The sequence below is a fragment of the Mustela nigripes genome, chromosome 4 (genome assembly GCF_022355385.1).
Source record: "Mustela nigripes isolate SB6536 chromosome 4, MUSNIG.SB6536, whole genome shotgun sequence".
Lineage (NCBI taxonomy): Eukaryota > Metazoa > Chordata > Mammalia > Carnivora > Mustelidae > Mustela > Mustela nigripes.
In genome coordinates this window covers 164062532-164078205 of record NC_081560.1, presented here as the reverse complement: position 1 = coordinate 164078205, position 15674 = coordinate 164062532, and the positions used below count along the sequence as shown (strand labels likewise).

The 15674-nt window shown below is 38.5% G+C and overlaps 1 protein-coding gene across 3 annotated transcripts in view; it reads left to right on the top strand.

Moving 5' to 3' along the window:
• The window catches only part of CHUK (component of inhibitor of nuclear factor kappa B kinase complex), a 43196-nt gene extending 27750 nt beyond the window's left edge, over positions 1–15446 (top strand). Inside the window, exons 15-21 of one of the 3 annotated variants that reach the window (XM_059398339.1) lie at positions 1980–2089; positions 3554–3603; positions 10026–10122; positions 10404–10551; positions 11289–11405; positions 13429–13528; positions 14275–15446. In XM_059398339.1, the coding sequence (XP_059254322.1) occupies positions 1980–2089; positions 3554–3603; positions 10026–10122; positions 10404–10551; positions 11289–11405; positions 13429–13497 (591 nt within the window). In that variant the 3' untranslated portion in view covers positions 13498–13528; positions 14275–15446. Of the gene's footprint in view, positions 1–1979; positions 2090–3553; positions 3604–10025; positions 10123–10403; positions 10552–11288; positions 11423–13428; positions 13529–14274 lie in introns of all 3 variants that reach the window. The other 2 variants (XM_059398338.1, XM_059398341.1) reach the window with 2 other exon arrangements.
• Positions 15447–15674: the final 228 nt, after the last annotated feature.

The following is a 15674-nucleotide window of genomic DNA, read 5'->3' as shown; positions in this document are numbered from 1 at the left end:
CTCAACCACCCCTCAACAGAATGACTAGGAGGAGGAACTCTCAACAAAGAAAAGAGTCAAAGACAGTGGCTTCTCCCGTTGACCTAAATGGATATGGATATAAACAAGGTGTCAGAAGTAGATTTCAGGGTTATAGTTATGAAGACAATAGCTAGTTTGGGGGAAACCATTAAAGGCAATATAGAGTCTTCAAGGGCAGAAATGATAGCTAATCAGGCTGAACTTAAAAATCCTATGAATGAGATGCAATCTAAGCTAGATACTCTAACAGCTAGGGTAAATGAGGTAGAAGAAAGAATTAGTGATGTAGAAGACAAACTGATAGAAAGGAAGGAACAGGAATCCTGGAACAAATACCTTAAAATCCATGAAAAGAGAATTGGATCGATGCCATGAAATGTTCCAATGTCAGAATTATTGGGATTCCCTGAGGGGGAAATGGGGAGAGAAAGAGGACTAGTAGATATATTTGAGCAAATTGAAGCTGAGAACTTCCCTAATCTGGGGAATGAAACAAGCATTCGTGTCCTAGAGGCCTAGAGGCAGAGAGGACACCTCCCAAGATCAAGAAGAACAGACCAATGCTCTGGCATATAATAGTAAAACTCAACAAATCTCAGAATCAAGGAAACCATTTTTTTTTTTTTTTAATTTGACAGAAAGAGATCACAAATAGGCAGAGAGGCAGGCAGAGACGGCGGCGGAGGGGGCGGGGAGCAGGCTCCCTGCTGAGCAGAGAGCCTGATGCAGGGCTCAATCCCAGGACACTGGGATTATGACCTGAGCCAAAGGCAGAGGCTTTAACCCACTGAGCCACCCAGGCACCCCTCAAGGAAACTACCTTAGGGGCAATTAAGGGGTAGAGATTCCTTACATACAGAGGGAAGAACATCAGAATAACATCAGAACTCTCCACAAAGACCTAGCAAGCCAGAAGGGGCTAGCAAGACATATTCAGGGTACTAAATGAGAAGAACATGCAGCCAAGAATACTTTATCTGGCAAGGCTGCCATTCAGAACAGATGAAGAGATACAGAGTGTCCAGGTCTGGCAGAAACTGAAAGAATATGTGGCCACTAAGCTAACCCTGCAAGAAATATTAAGAGGGGCTCTGTAAAAGGAGAAGTACCCCCAAAGTGATATAGAACAGAAGTTTACAGAGACAATCTATAGAAACAAGGACTTCACAGGCGACATAATGACAGAAAAATCATATCTTTCAGTAATCACTCTCAACGTGAACTGCCTAAATGCTCCCATGAAACAGCACAGGGTTGAGGTTTAATAAAAGGACAAGACCCGTCCGTATGCTGTCTACAAGGGACTCAATTTGAGTGGTTTAGATAGGATAGCTATACATCCTGGTTACCTGAAATGGTCCCGGTTTATACCTGTCTTGCAATAATTACTCCCTTTTACTCTCAAAATTATGCTTGTTTGGACAATAAATTCTATATGTGGTCATGCTGGTTATAGTTCATTCTCTAGGAGGCATATTCCTTCCTCAGTTGTTAAATCTGTCCATGGTCCCACTAAATTGTTACTCTCCTGAATTGCCAGTAGAAAGGCAGTTGATATCTTTGGGTAGGAAACCCATTATCTTGATCTTTCTGCATTCTTATTCAAGGCAGTTGGGCACAAGAGGCAGTGAAGATCATAAAGCTGAGATAACAGCAGTTTTGGTGGTCACTTTTTCTCTGTCTTGTTAGTGACACCTCTGTCTTTCTGCTTCTCAGGAGGAGAAAGCAAATGCTAGTAATTTACTGTTGTCAGAAGAGAAAAGAGAGAAGCATAGGTATTAAGTCTGTCCTTGTATGAAAGATTTTCAGAATCTGAAAGATAAAAAAGCTTGAACAAAGTCAGTGTTTCATGTTAAATCATTGAGTTCTCCTGCTGTTGCAGCAAATCATTCTCTGAGTTCTTTCTGTTTTGTGTGGTGGTGAGCCTATAATTTCTTTTGTGTTTCATCATATTTTAGGTGGGTGTCATTGGTTACCTGGAGGATCAGATCATGTCTCTACACACTGAAATCATGGAGCTGCAGAAGAGCCCTTATGGAAGACGTCAGGGAGACTTAATGGAATCTCTGTAAGTAAGGAAGTCTTGTGTTGCTGGTATGGATGTCTGTAATTTTTTGTCTCAGGTGGTACTTTCTGCATGTATCTGGCAGAGTAAGCCTGTATTTTTCTTTTCCATAAATTTTCTTTCTCCAAATATATTGCCATAATTTTATTTATTTATTTATTTATCTATTTATTTATATTTATTTTAAAGATTTTATTTATTGATTTGACACAGAGAGAGACAGCAAGAGGGGGAATGCAAGCAGGGGAAGTGGGAGAGGGAGAAGCAGGCTTTCCGCAGAGCAGGGAGGCCAGCGTAGGTCTTGATTCCAGGACTCTAGTATCATGACCTGATCTGAAGGCAGACTCTTAATAACTGAGCCATCCAAGTGCCCCATTGCCATAATATTTTAAAAGGAAGTTTTTCTTAGTTACAGAAATTTTGGAAATAACTTCAGGGATGACCTTTGCTTTTTTTTTTTTTTTTTTAAGATTTTATTTATTTGATAGAGATCACAAGTAGGCAGAGAAGCAGGCAGAGGTGGGAGGGGGAAGCAGGCTCCCTGCTGAGCAGAGAGCCTGATGTGGGGCTCGATCCCAGGACCCTGGGATCATGACCTGAGCCGAAGGCAGAGGCTTTAACCCACTGAGCCACCCAGGTGCCTCGACCTTTGCTTTTTTTTTTTTTTTTTTAAAGAATTTATTTATTTATTTGACAGACAGAGATCACAAGTAGGCAGAGAGGCATGCAGAGAAAGAGGAGGAAGCAGGCTCCCCGCTGAGCAGAGAGCCTGATGTGGGGCTCGATCCCAGGACCCTGGGATCATGACCTGAGCTGAAGGCAGTGGCTTAACCCACTGAGCCACCCAGGTGCCCCCGACCTTTGCTTTTTTAATCAAAGCATCATTTCATGTGAGTGTTATCAGGTTTTCAAGTATTCTAAGTTATAAACTGTTGCCCTACTTACCATAGTTCTAGCCCAAGTTATTGTCGTTAAATGCCCTAAATGAGGTTAACTTCCTAAGTGTCTGGATAGAAATTTGAAAATTTTATCCTAATCACAGGCCTTCATTTTTGCCCATTTAAGTGTTTCTGATGCAGAGATGTTGTATATGTGATTGTGGATCAGAGAGATGTGAAGTATCTCTTCATTAATTTATTATTTATTTATTATTTATTAGTTTTTAAAATTTTTATGAAAATATTTTACTTTTAAGTAATTTCTACCTCCCACTGTGGGACTTGAACTCATCACACCAAGATCAAGAGCCTCATGCTTTACTGACTGAGCCAGCCAGGTGCACCTAAACTTTGCATTTTTAGATCTTGCTTATTACCCAGTGAAATGCTGTGTAAAATGTTTGTTGGCAATATATATTTGCTTTAAAATAGGTTTATACTCTATTCAAATAATATTGTTCATTTCAAGTTGTTGATTATTAGTCATTGAGTTATCTTCACTTTTGCAAGCATGTTTTCTCTTTCGTAGGGAACAACGTGCCATTGATCTGTATAAGCAGTTAAAGCACAGACCTTCAGGTAAGACACTTAATCACTGTACACAAAGGCATTTTAGGAAACCATCACAAACTTAACAATTCCAGGGGATTGGATTTTTTAAAAAGCTGCAGAATAAATTCCAGTTTTGGTATTGCCATTGAGCTGCTTATGGTAAAACAGCTTTTAAGTTGGTGAGAATTTGAGAGATTAGGAAGGCAAAGTAACAAGAAAATTGAGATAGAAAACTTCCTAAAGGGAAGTGAAAGGAAGGAATGAAAGAGAAAAAAGGAACTCAAAGAAAGGGAAGAGGAAGCAAGAAAATGTGAGGAAAGATGGAAAAAATAAGTGCTGCTTAACATTAGAGAAGTTGAAAAGAATTTGGTACAATGAGTTCAGGTGTGGAGTAATTAGAGGAAAGGCCCATGTTCTAGGCCAAAGCAGCATACCTTGAAAGTGATGCCTTCATCTGCATCTGGTTACTGCTTATTTCATTGGCAAAACAATTCCTGTCGAACGTGCGCTGCATACAGAACATGGAATAAAGAACATGGTCTGTTGCCAAGAGCATTGGAGCTTAGATTCTTGACTGGGCAGCTTACTGACTAAGTACCTAATTTTCTTTCTTTTCTTTTTTTTTTAAGATTATTTATTTATTTATTTGACAGACAGAGATCTCAAGTAGGCAGAGAGACAGGCAGAGAGAGAGGAAGGGAAGCAGGCTCCTTGCTGAGCAGAGATCCCAATGTGGGGCTCGATCCCGGGACGCTGGCCTCATGACCTGAGCCAAAGGCAGAGGGTTTAATCCACTGAGCGACCTAGGCACCCCTCTAATTTTCTTGTATCTAATTTTCCTCTTCTGTAAAATGGGGCTGAAACCTCGGTTTCCTAATTCAGTGAGTGTGTGTAGCAATGTATTTGGGAGGTGTTTTGTGAAAATGCCTTGAGAAGTATAAAGTATTATATATCTGTGAGATACTATCCTCTGTTACAAATCGATTTGTTTTGACGGGTTATAGAAGAAATAAAAGGCTAAGCCTGTGCCTTAATTTGCTATATGTACCTAAATTACCAATAAATAAGTAAAACAAAAGACATGTTTTATACTTTAAGATTTACAAACGTGCAAATTAATATCCATCCATATGAAATTCCATCTTAACAAATAATGTGATCTCCTCTACATTGGTTTTTATTGGAGAGGAATTCATTCAGTTTATTCCTGTAGACATTTATGAGGTGTATATATAAGATAGGCACCCAGTGCTTCCTGGGGTCAGGGATAGTCAGAGGAGGTTATTGCAGGAGATGACATCTGAGATAAGCCTTAAAGGGTAAGTAGTAGGGAAAGGAGCTGGGTTCTTGGATGTACAAGTATAGTGAGTAAAGACACATATGTGTAACACTTAGCATGATTGAGGAAATGAAGTGACTGGGTTGTAGATTTTCAGGAGAGAGGCTGGATCAGATGTGACTGGATCATAAAGGATCTGGTCTGTTATGGTAAAGAGTTCGGATTTCATCATGATAGCAAAGAGAAACTTGAACACGTTTTAAGCAGGGGAATGGCATGACCAGATGAGCATTTCAGAAGTATGGCTTTGGTAACATTGCACATAGTGTGGCTAGACTGAAGACAGGCATTGGTTATGAGGCTGTTGAAATAATCATAACTCAGTATAGGGTGGGCCACGAGCTAAGGCAGAGAGCCTGAACTGTGGAGACTGGGTGAGAGGAAAGTAAAGGCAAGAGAGACACTTAGGAGGTAGAACTGATGGTGTTGGGTGATAGATTGAATTTGGATGGCTGGAGCTGGAGTAGGGATGCCTCCCAAGATTCTGGCTGTGGCAGCTGGGTGCATAGTCAGTAGGACCACTCACCATAAAGGCAAGTGTAGAAAGGATGGCAGACCTGATGGAAAAAGAAGATGAATTCATTTTTGTACATGTTGATGTTAGTGGGATATTAAAGTAGAGATGTCTAATAAGCAGTATTATATATATATATATGTATATATATGTATGTGTACATAACTACTCATATACATATATGTACATATGTATATGGAATTAGTAGAAAAGTTGGGGCTAGATATTTAGCTATTTGAGAATGATCAACCATAGGACTAAAGTGACCATCTTGAAAAAGTAAGTTGGGTAAGGAAGCCAAAGATGGAATCCCAAAGAATACCAACATTCAGGAAATGGCTAGAAGCAGAAGAGCTGCCCGAGAAGATTGGGAAATGACCAATATATAGAAGGAATGATATGATAGGAACAGGACAGAGAGAGTGTCAAGAAGAAAGTGATCAGTGGGGTGAAATGCTGCAGAGATGTGGGTAATAAAAATGTGATGTAAACATGCATTCAACTTAGCAGTTTGGACATCATTGTTGATCTTGGCAAAATATGGCCTTTGGGAACAGAACTCAGATTATGGAAGGCTGAGGGAGGAATGAGACACGAAGAAATAGAGAAGTCAGTCTAGACCAGCAATTCCCAAATCATGGTTCATGCACCCCAGAGGATCGATGAGGACAAAACTACTTTCATAACGCTAAGACATTTGCCTTTTTCACTATGTTGACATTTTCACTGATGCTGTGAAAAGCATTGGTAGGTAAACAGCTTATACCTCACTTAGCATGGATCATGGCACTAGTACCAAATTATATAAGTAGTCATACTTTTCACCATTATGCAATCACAGTTAAAAAAAAAAATAAGGTTCATTTAAGTATGTACTTGATAAGTAGTAAGAATTCTACTTAAATCTCAACCTTTGGGTACATGTCTTTTCAGTATTCTGTGTGATGAAAGGAGAAGTGCCCCTAGAGCACTTCTGCTCCATACTGAAGTCTACTGTTTTTCTCAGGAAAGCCACTGTGGCAGGTGTCTTCTCAGAAGTTAATGAAGCATGACTGTCATTTTAAGGGAAAAAAACAACGTTAGTTGCAATATTAAAATTCCATATTTCAAGCAAAAAAATAAAATTTAGGAAAACTTGTATCCATCAACTGAAATTTGTCAGCTTTTCAGTACCTAAACTATTTTTGATGAGACCAGTGGTGATATTAAAAAACTTGCAAAAAATGTAATACAAGGCTAGTTTTCTCACTAACAGATTTTGGAAAATAGTTATTTTTAATAAAAATATGTTTCACAGGTAAAGAGTTTTTTGTTATTTTTAAGTAAATAAGTAAATATTTTTAAACTTCTCAGTTTAATTCCCAAAAAACACCTTCGGGTTCTTAAGAATTTTCGAGTGTACAGCGGTCCTGAGACCAGTAAGTTTTAGAACTGCTTATCTAGGCTGTTCTTTTCAGAAGCTTTGCTGTTAAGGAAAGAAGAGGTGAGGACCCAAGAGAGAGAGATTCCGGGAGGTCAGTCTTCAGAAGGTAGACTTGAGCACATTTAAGTGCTTGGGCCCAAAAGCCTGTGGAAAGGGAGGTCCCTAAACAAGCTTGAGAGGCTGATTCACTTAGGCTTGCTTCCAGTGATATTACAGGGATTGGCAGTACAGATACTGACACTTCTGTGGGTGTAGGGGTTGGAAGGTGGGGATCTTACTGTCTTGTGGCCACCCATCCTGAAGTAAGAAGTGGAGTTAACTGTTAACAGAAGAGGTAACGGGATTAACAGAGGAAGTGATGACTACCTAGATTTAAAGAGTATGCTAAAGATTTTTAAAAGCTGGTGTATGCAGTGGAAGATGTTGCTGATCCAGATCATTTATTAAGAATCCAGAGCAGAGGGGTGCCTGGGTGGCTCAGTTGGTTAAGTGACCACCTTCAGCTCAGGTCATCATCCTGGAGTGCCAGGATCAAGTCCTGCATCAGGCTCCCTCCTCAGTGGGGAGTCTTGCTTTTCTCTCAGTCCCTCTTCCCTCTCATTCTCTTTCTCAAGTAAATAAATAAAATCTTTTTTTTTAAAAGATTTTATTTATTTATTTGATAGAGAGAGATCACAAGTAAGCAGAGAGGCAGGCAGAGAGAGAGAGAGGAGGAAGCAGGCTCCCTGCTGAGCGGAGAGCGCGATGCGGGACTCGATCCCAGCACCCTGAGATCATGACCTGAGCCGAAGGCAGTGGCTTAACCCACTGAGCCACCCAGGTGCCCCAATAAATAAAATCTTTAAAAAAAAAAAAAAAAAGAATCCAGAGCAGAGTGAAGACCTGTGAATTAGTAGTGATGACAGAGGAAATGGTAGTGTAATTTTTTTATTGGTGGTGGTTAGTGGCTTACCTGCAGAAACTGATGGAGCGGATGGTTAGACTGATCCAGGCTTAGGATTTTGCTCATAGAAGACAAAAAAGTTCAAGGTATTGACAGAAAGTGATATAAGTAATAGAAGTTATGGTTAGAATAAAATAATTGAAACTTAAGATTTTAATAGAGCAAGTCTAATTCTTTTTTCCCTTCAATCAGTAATACTCCTAGTCTTCTGGCCAGTGAATTGGGTATTGCAGATAGATAGAAAATTCCATCCATTGGGTCCGTCATATTAACTTCCTGTAGTCAGTGATAGCATTTGTTTGACTTGTTGTTGTTGTTACTATTGTTGGATTTTAAGGATTTTAAGTAATCTCTACACCCAGTGTGGAGCTCAAATTCATAAAACCGAGGTCAGTCGCACATTCCACCGACTGAGCCAGCCAGGCACCCCTGGATTATTTTTATAAAAACTTTGCAGTAGCCCTGTCAGCATACTAGCATGTCATAGAGCCTAGAAATAAATTTGCTATCTGGGTAGCTTCTTTGAACTGATCATTATCTTGAGTGACAAATTAGTTGTAATAAGAAGTTTCATCTATGGTTGGAGCTTATGTAATCATATTTGATACATGGTTTCTGATGTCTTTTCTAGCTTAGAGTTGACTTGAGACTCTTGTTAAGCTAAAAATGGTGAAAAACAACTTTCTTCATTTTTGTATGCTGGAGAAGGTGAATGTTCTGAGGTCTCTGACCATCTAAACAAGCTAACTATATGGGGAAGCTTTTCTGGTCTGTGGGATTTAGGAAGGAGTGCTGTTGGGAGAGGAGCCTGTTTGGAACCTCTGTAATTCAGTGTTAGTAAGGGAGAGACAAAGTGGGACATGTGTAGGAAATAAATTTGGGCTATGAGGGAGAGGTCTTTGCAGTGATAACAAAGGATCCTGAACGTTCTAAAAACCTTTTGGGATTCCCCTTTCATAGTAAAATGTGGGTAATAATAGTAGCCATCTCACAGGACTCCTATGAGGGTTCAGTGAGAAGTGTTAAGTATGTAATAGCAAATAATATTTTTGCATTGAGATTAATTATTGTCCAAGGAAATAACCAACATGATCTATGAGCAGTCTTCCAGTTTTAAAAACTTGAATACCACTTTCTGAAATATAACAATGCTTTTTTGTTTTTGTTTGTTTGAGAGAGAGGGAGATAGCACAGCCTGGACAAAGGGAAAGGGAGAGAGAGAGTGTGGAGCCTGACATAGGGCTCAGTGTCATGACCCTGAGATCATGACCTAAGCGAAATCACCGACTGAGCCACCCAGGCACCCTGGTTTTTTTGGTTGTTGTTGTTTTGTTTTGTTTTGTTTTTTAATTGAGTTTCGTCTCCTATAAACTGTAGAACTCACTCACTGTTTCCACACAGCCATCCTCTTTGAGGACATTTGTCATCTTCCAGTTTACATTATCATACTGTCCTCAGACTGAACTTTCAGCATCTGCAGGTCCTTTTATTAGTGCATCAGATTTGCCTTACATTGTCAGGTTTTTTTTTTTTTTTTTTCAAAGTTTTCATGGGCTGCAAAAAGATGGATAAACATAAAATCCCAAGCAACCTAGATGGGGGAAGGTCCTCCTTCTTTTGAACCAGTGAAAGTTTGATGAATTGTCCTATTTTTTTTTAAAGATTTTATTTATTTGACAGAGAAACAGAGAGAGAGAGAAAGAGATCATGCACAAGTAGAAGGAGTGCCAGAGAGAGAGAGGGAGAAGCAGGTTCCTAGCTGAGTAGGAAGCCCAGTGTGGGGCTTGATCCCAGGACTTGGAATCATGGCATGAGCTGAAGGCAGATGCTTTATTGACTGAGCCACCCAGTCACTCCTGTTCTGCTGTTTTTAAATAAATGATGTAAGTCATCCAAGGGAAATTGATCTTTCAGCCAGAAAGCTGCATATGTATCTGGGATTTGGGTTAATATGGGTTAAAGATGGGTAAACATATTCTTCTCAAAACAGGCAACTAAGTTCTGTGAAGATAACAGTGATAAATTTAAATATGCATTATACACAGACAAACATGATTTGTTTTTAGATATATAATTGTTCATATATAATCTTAAATTTTTAATCCAGTTTTAAATTTAAATGGAGATGCTTAATTAAAACTACTTCCAGGTTTTTAGGAATTTTTTTATTTAGAGGCTAATGTATTTATTCAGAAGACAAGTTATACCCACTCACTGAGATCTTTTGTAGATCAATACTACAGTGACAGCACGGAAATGGTGAAGATCATTGTGCATACTGTTCAGAGTCAAGACCGGGTTCTCAAGGAGCTGTTTGGTCACCTGAGGTAGAAAAGTTCTTTTATTTCCTATGGAAAAGCCAGGGTACTTTTATCATTTTCCTTTCAAAGAGTAATATTCCTTTTTGGTAAATATACTAGACCTAGGAAGATACCTGGCAGTTCTTTGGGTGGTTTGACCCCAGTTGTGTCTCATTTGTGTACATCACTGCGGACATCAGTCACTAAATCTGGTGCTGATTGTGGTTCATTTTTCCAGCTGGGTGTGGGAGTATGGTGTACAGTCTTGGGGGGTGTATAATTAACTGACGCTGATTTCATCTCTCCAGCAAGTTATTGGGCTGTAAACAGAAGATTATTGATCTACTGCCTAAGGTGGAAATGGCCCTTAGTAACATCAAAGAAGCTGACAATACTGTCATGTTTATGCAGGGAAAGAGACAGAAAGAAATATGGCATCTCCTTAAAATTGCTTGTGTAAGTGACTTTTAATGAATTACTATTTTTTTCAATTAGGAGATTTTATTTATTTGACAGAGAAAGAGAGCATGAGCAGGGGGAGTGGCAGAGGGAGAGGGAGAAGCAGGCTCCCCACTGAGCAGGGAGCCCCACAAAGCACTTAATCCTAGGACCGGGATCACGACCTGAGCTGAAGGCAGATGCTTAACTGACTGAGCCACCCATTCGCCCCAACTTGTAATGAATTATTTAATGTGACATTGATTTGCTGGTATTCCCTGGAAAAGGGATTCGCATGACCTAGGTCCTTTTAAAGATGTGTGCATTCTGTGTTAGTTTGATGCTCATGTTCTTTGCTTGGTGTTTCACTAGCAATTCAGATGCAGGACTTCCTGATCATCCTTCATTATTTCTCTCCTCTCTAGTCTCGTGTTTATCCACTCCTTCCAGCCCTAGACCACTGTGGTATCCCATCCCAATTTGGGGGTAGAGGTGCTTGACGAGTTAATGAAACTAACTCCTTGTTCAGTGGAATGTGAAGGGCAGATACATTTTGTTTTAGTCATGAAAGGGGTCCAGGAGAGGACAGTTGTACAGAAATCCTTACATAAAGATGGGGATAGTTTTGTATAGAAATACTCTGGTTGTGTATATGAGAAGTAGTAGAAGTGTAAATCTTAGGAATATTGTAGGAATTGTATGAATCAATGGTGATGCTTGCCTGTAATCTTTTTATTTACTTTTTTCCCCTTTAGACACAGAGTTCTGCCCGGTCCCTTGTAGTATCTAGTCTAGAAGGTGCAGTAACCCCTCAGGCATCAGCATGGCTTCCCCCAGCTTCAACAGAACGTGAACATCCTCTGTCATGTGTGGTAACTCCTCAAGATGGGTGGGTTCACTTTGCAACAATAGATAGTTGTTTTCAAGAGTAGTGGTAGGAATGAGGTAGAGTAGAGCGTAGTGGTTAAGACATAGTCTTTGGTGCCTTATAGACCAGGGTTGAATCCTGACTGTCCCTTCATAATAACCTTGTGCAAATTAACTTGATTCTTTTAATGTTCACATTTCCTCACCTGTTAAATGGGAACGGCTGTGAAAATTCAATTAGATGTTGTATGTGAAGTGCTTGGGAAGTAAATATCAACAAATGTTTTTTATTTAGCTAAATCACCTAATCCTAGTTCTGAGTTCTTTCTCAACTATTTCTTCCATAACCATTTATCTCAGAAATTATGCTCTTTTGCATTTATCATTTTAGTGTCCTTTACCATCACCCCTCTAATGAATTATTGAGTTTATTCTACTCATTTTATAACTTAGTATCTCTAAAAGCAGACTTTTTTCAATGCCTTAATTCAGTTTTGCAAAGAACTCAAGTTTGAAGCTTTATATTTTCCTTTATTAATTCCTACTCTCCTGCTAAAAGCTGAATGACTATCCATTTCTGTTATTTTTCTCAGCATAAGATGCGCTGTATCCAGAGCCAGTGGCTCTGTGCTAGTTTGTGTATTGTCACTTTTTTCACAACTCATGGAGACCTCTCCAGCAGCACCAGCATTACCTAGAAGCTCTGCCCATAATTTTGCATGTGCAGCATCAGCCATGTACATCATTGCTCAGGAGGTCATGTGGCTGCACATTCTATACTCTACTTTTATGAGAGAAACACACATGGCAGGAAGGAAAGCTGATATCAGGGTTTTTATTTATTTATTTATTTATTTATTTTTAAAGAAAGCAAGTTGTAAGGTATATCTTGGGATCATTTGAGATTTGGCCCAATGTAATACAGCCACAGATACAGCACAGGCTGTAATTCAATTGGCTTTAGGAAATATTCCACTAATTGGAGTTGAAACAAATACAATTCAATACATTACTGACCTTTTTGCTTTTATTAAAGGCATTTAGGTTTGTTAGGGGATGCTAATGGTTGCAAATGTCATCTCTATACAGGTCATTTCTAATTTGAGGTTGTGGTTGTTAGCAAAAGCATGTCATATAGAAATTTTAAATATGTTTTCCAGTAGGAATACATTATGAAGTAAAAAATTGATTTCGATGATAATGTACTTAACCACCAAGGATTAGAATCTGTTGACCTCAATTTTTCCATCTTTTGAATGTGAGCTAAATTAGAATTTAGTTCTGAGCTTATAGTGGCTACCATCCATGGCCTAGTGAGGTAGAAACAGAGGATTGGAAAAAGGTAAAGGATAGAGGCCATAAGGCAGAGGGAAGTGGGGAAGGTGGAAACCAGAATCAGGATTTCCTTCAAATATAAACTTCCAGGGATACTTGTTGGTTCTGGGCAGCTCCCCTGTGATGCTATTTTCTTCTGCTGTCCTTAGGAATCAGCTTGCTTGTTTTCTTTTTCATGGCTATCATCTATAGTTTCCAACCAGAGTTTTTACCTTCCCTCATCTTTGCAGACCAGATTGTACTTTTTTATCTTCACCCCTGCATTTCTGTCTCTGAAGTAAACATACTGATGTTGTTACAACTTAGAAGGAAAGAGAAATAGTCCAGAAACAAAGAGATCTTTCATGTCTCTGTGCTACAGTTATTTCCCCCACCTCCCAGCAAGCATTTTCAGAGGGGGAAATGTATGTACATGCCACTTACATTTCAGAGGAAAGTGAGTTTGTACTTCCAGTGGACTTCTTATCATTTGAGCTGGGTAGAGGCAATAGTTTGGCGTAACAAGTAGGACTCTGCCTCTGGGTGGGAGGGAAGAGGAAACTTGAAGACCCTAGGAATGAGCTGCACGGGGGTGCTGGCTTGCAGCGCTGTGGGAAGGGCAGTGATCATTCTGACCCTGAAGACCAGATGATAAGAGTAAATTCATTTGTCCCTTTGCTGCATTTGAAAAGGTTTTGTTTTTTCATCATACAGGGAGACTATAGCACAAATGATAGAAGAAAATTTGAACTGTCTTGGCCATTTAAGCACTATTATTCATGAAGCAAATGAGGAACAGGGCAGTAGAATAATGGTAAGTTGTATATGGTATGGGTGTTTTAGGTTTGTTGGGTACAAAGGTTTTTAACTTTCCATGCTAGTCTCATCTGGCATTTGGGATGCATATGGGGAAGAGAAGAACTCAAGAAAGACAAAGAACATTTGAGTTATATCCTCGACCTCAAATTCCTATCGTTTCTTACTCACGGATATACTGGGATTATGTCATCGATAGTCTTCAACAGTAGCGTATTTGGTCAAATTAAATGAAGGGTGAACTTTTTTTGCAGTGTGACCACTGAAATTGAATGGTTTGTACTTTTTTGGTTCAGTAATCAATTTTTTCCAATAAGATGGGACAGGATTTGTACTGTAATTCAAATCTAGTAACTACTGTATGCAAAATGAATGTTAATACAGTTGTAATTAATAGAAGTATTAAGATTTGGTTACTGTCAATTACTGATTTGTTAAAACTTGGAGAAACCACAATAAAATGTTTACTGAATTAACTTTACTACAGTTAGTCTCAAGGTCAACTGTTTGAATTTCCTTTCACAAATTATTTACTTCAAATATTTATGAAAACTCTTTGAAATATTTTATTAATCACCAGGAAAGAAGGTAAAACTAAACTTTCTAATTGTAACTTATACTTTCGATTTTTCAACTTTTGATTATAAAATGTCCAAACACATAGAAAACTTGCAAAAAGTAACACCCCTAAACCTACTGCTTATAGTCAACATCTAACTGTAACTTTTTCATGCCTGATTTTAGAATCTTGATTGGAGTTGGTTAACAGAATGACTTGCTACTTATTCACTGCCCCCAAACATATGGAAGCTGTTGGTGCACGTGTTGGAAATTTGCTTTTCTCCCATGAAATCATTCTTCAGACACCAGCATTGAAGAAATGGCTGTGAACAGAAAATATGCATGGTTTTACAAGCACAATACTTTGACTTTAGGAAGTTCCAAGGTCTGAACAGATAGAATTTTATGTCAGTGACCTTGTTTAAATGGTAGCTACTTAAGCACATCATGGCAATCCATTTGTCTTTAAACGTGATACAACAGCTAACTGACTAAAAACAACTTTTATCATTTAACTTTTGGCCATAAGACCAAAAGTAATATCTATGTGGAAAACAAAACTTTAACTAATGTATGTGTTCTAAGTAAAAGTTGTTTGCCCGTTTCTGTGAAAGAGTCTCCTCTCAAGATTATACTGTACCTCCTTGTGTTGCATTCAGAAATGCTCTTCCTGGCAACGTAAGGAGTTGGCTTAACCCAACTGCACATTTGACAGTATCCCTTTCCTAGAGAAGGACTTTAATACCAGTTGATTCTCACAAATCTCATTAAATGTGCTATGTGTATATGTATTTAAGATGTACATTTAATAATATCAAGAAGATGCCTATTAATTTATAATGTGTTTAAAGACTGTTATTTTTTCACTTGTAAAAATGGGTCGTTTAATGAATTTTTCAAGTCTTGTACAAATTTATAAAGATCTGCACTCCCTTATCTGTAGTTCCAAAAATCTAAAAAGCTCTGAAAGCAAGGTCTTTCAAAAGCTTGGTAACAAACTCATTTGCTTCCAAATCTAACCTGAATTGACAATCTACTTCTCCCATTTAGTGTGAATATTCATTTTGCTATGGAAATATTAACATATTTGATTACTGGGGGGGGGGGGGGGTGGGGCTGCTACAGACCGTGCTGGGTGTTTATGTAGTACGGTATATGCACTGAATTACCTTTGTAAAATCTGAAAATTTCATAATTCTGAAACATCTTGCCCTAAGGGTTTCAGATAAAGGACTGTGGATCTGCCATCTGTTAAATAATTTAGAAGGTATTACGTGTTTTTTTAAAAAATGTGAAATGCTTTTATATTCTAGATACTTTTTTCCACTTTGTGTATTAAATGATTTTTAAAATTACTTTTGGAATGAATCTCTATTCATTATAATCATATTATGATAGAATGTTTGAATATGGTTTAGGAAACGGTTCTGTGAAACCGAACTGGAGCACAGTATAACTTAATGGGCCTTGGGATTTAAATAGGACTTAACAGTATAACTTAATTCCTTAGGAATTAAATAGGACTTAACAGTAAAAACAGCATTGGGCAGCTTATTTTAATATAGCCTTTTCTCTTGAGATGT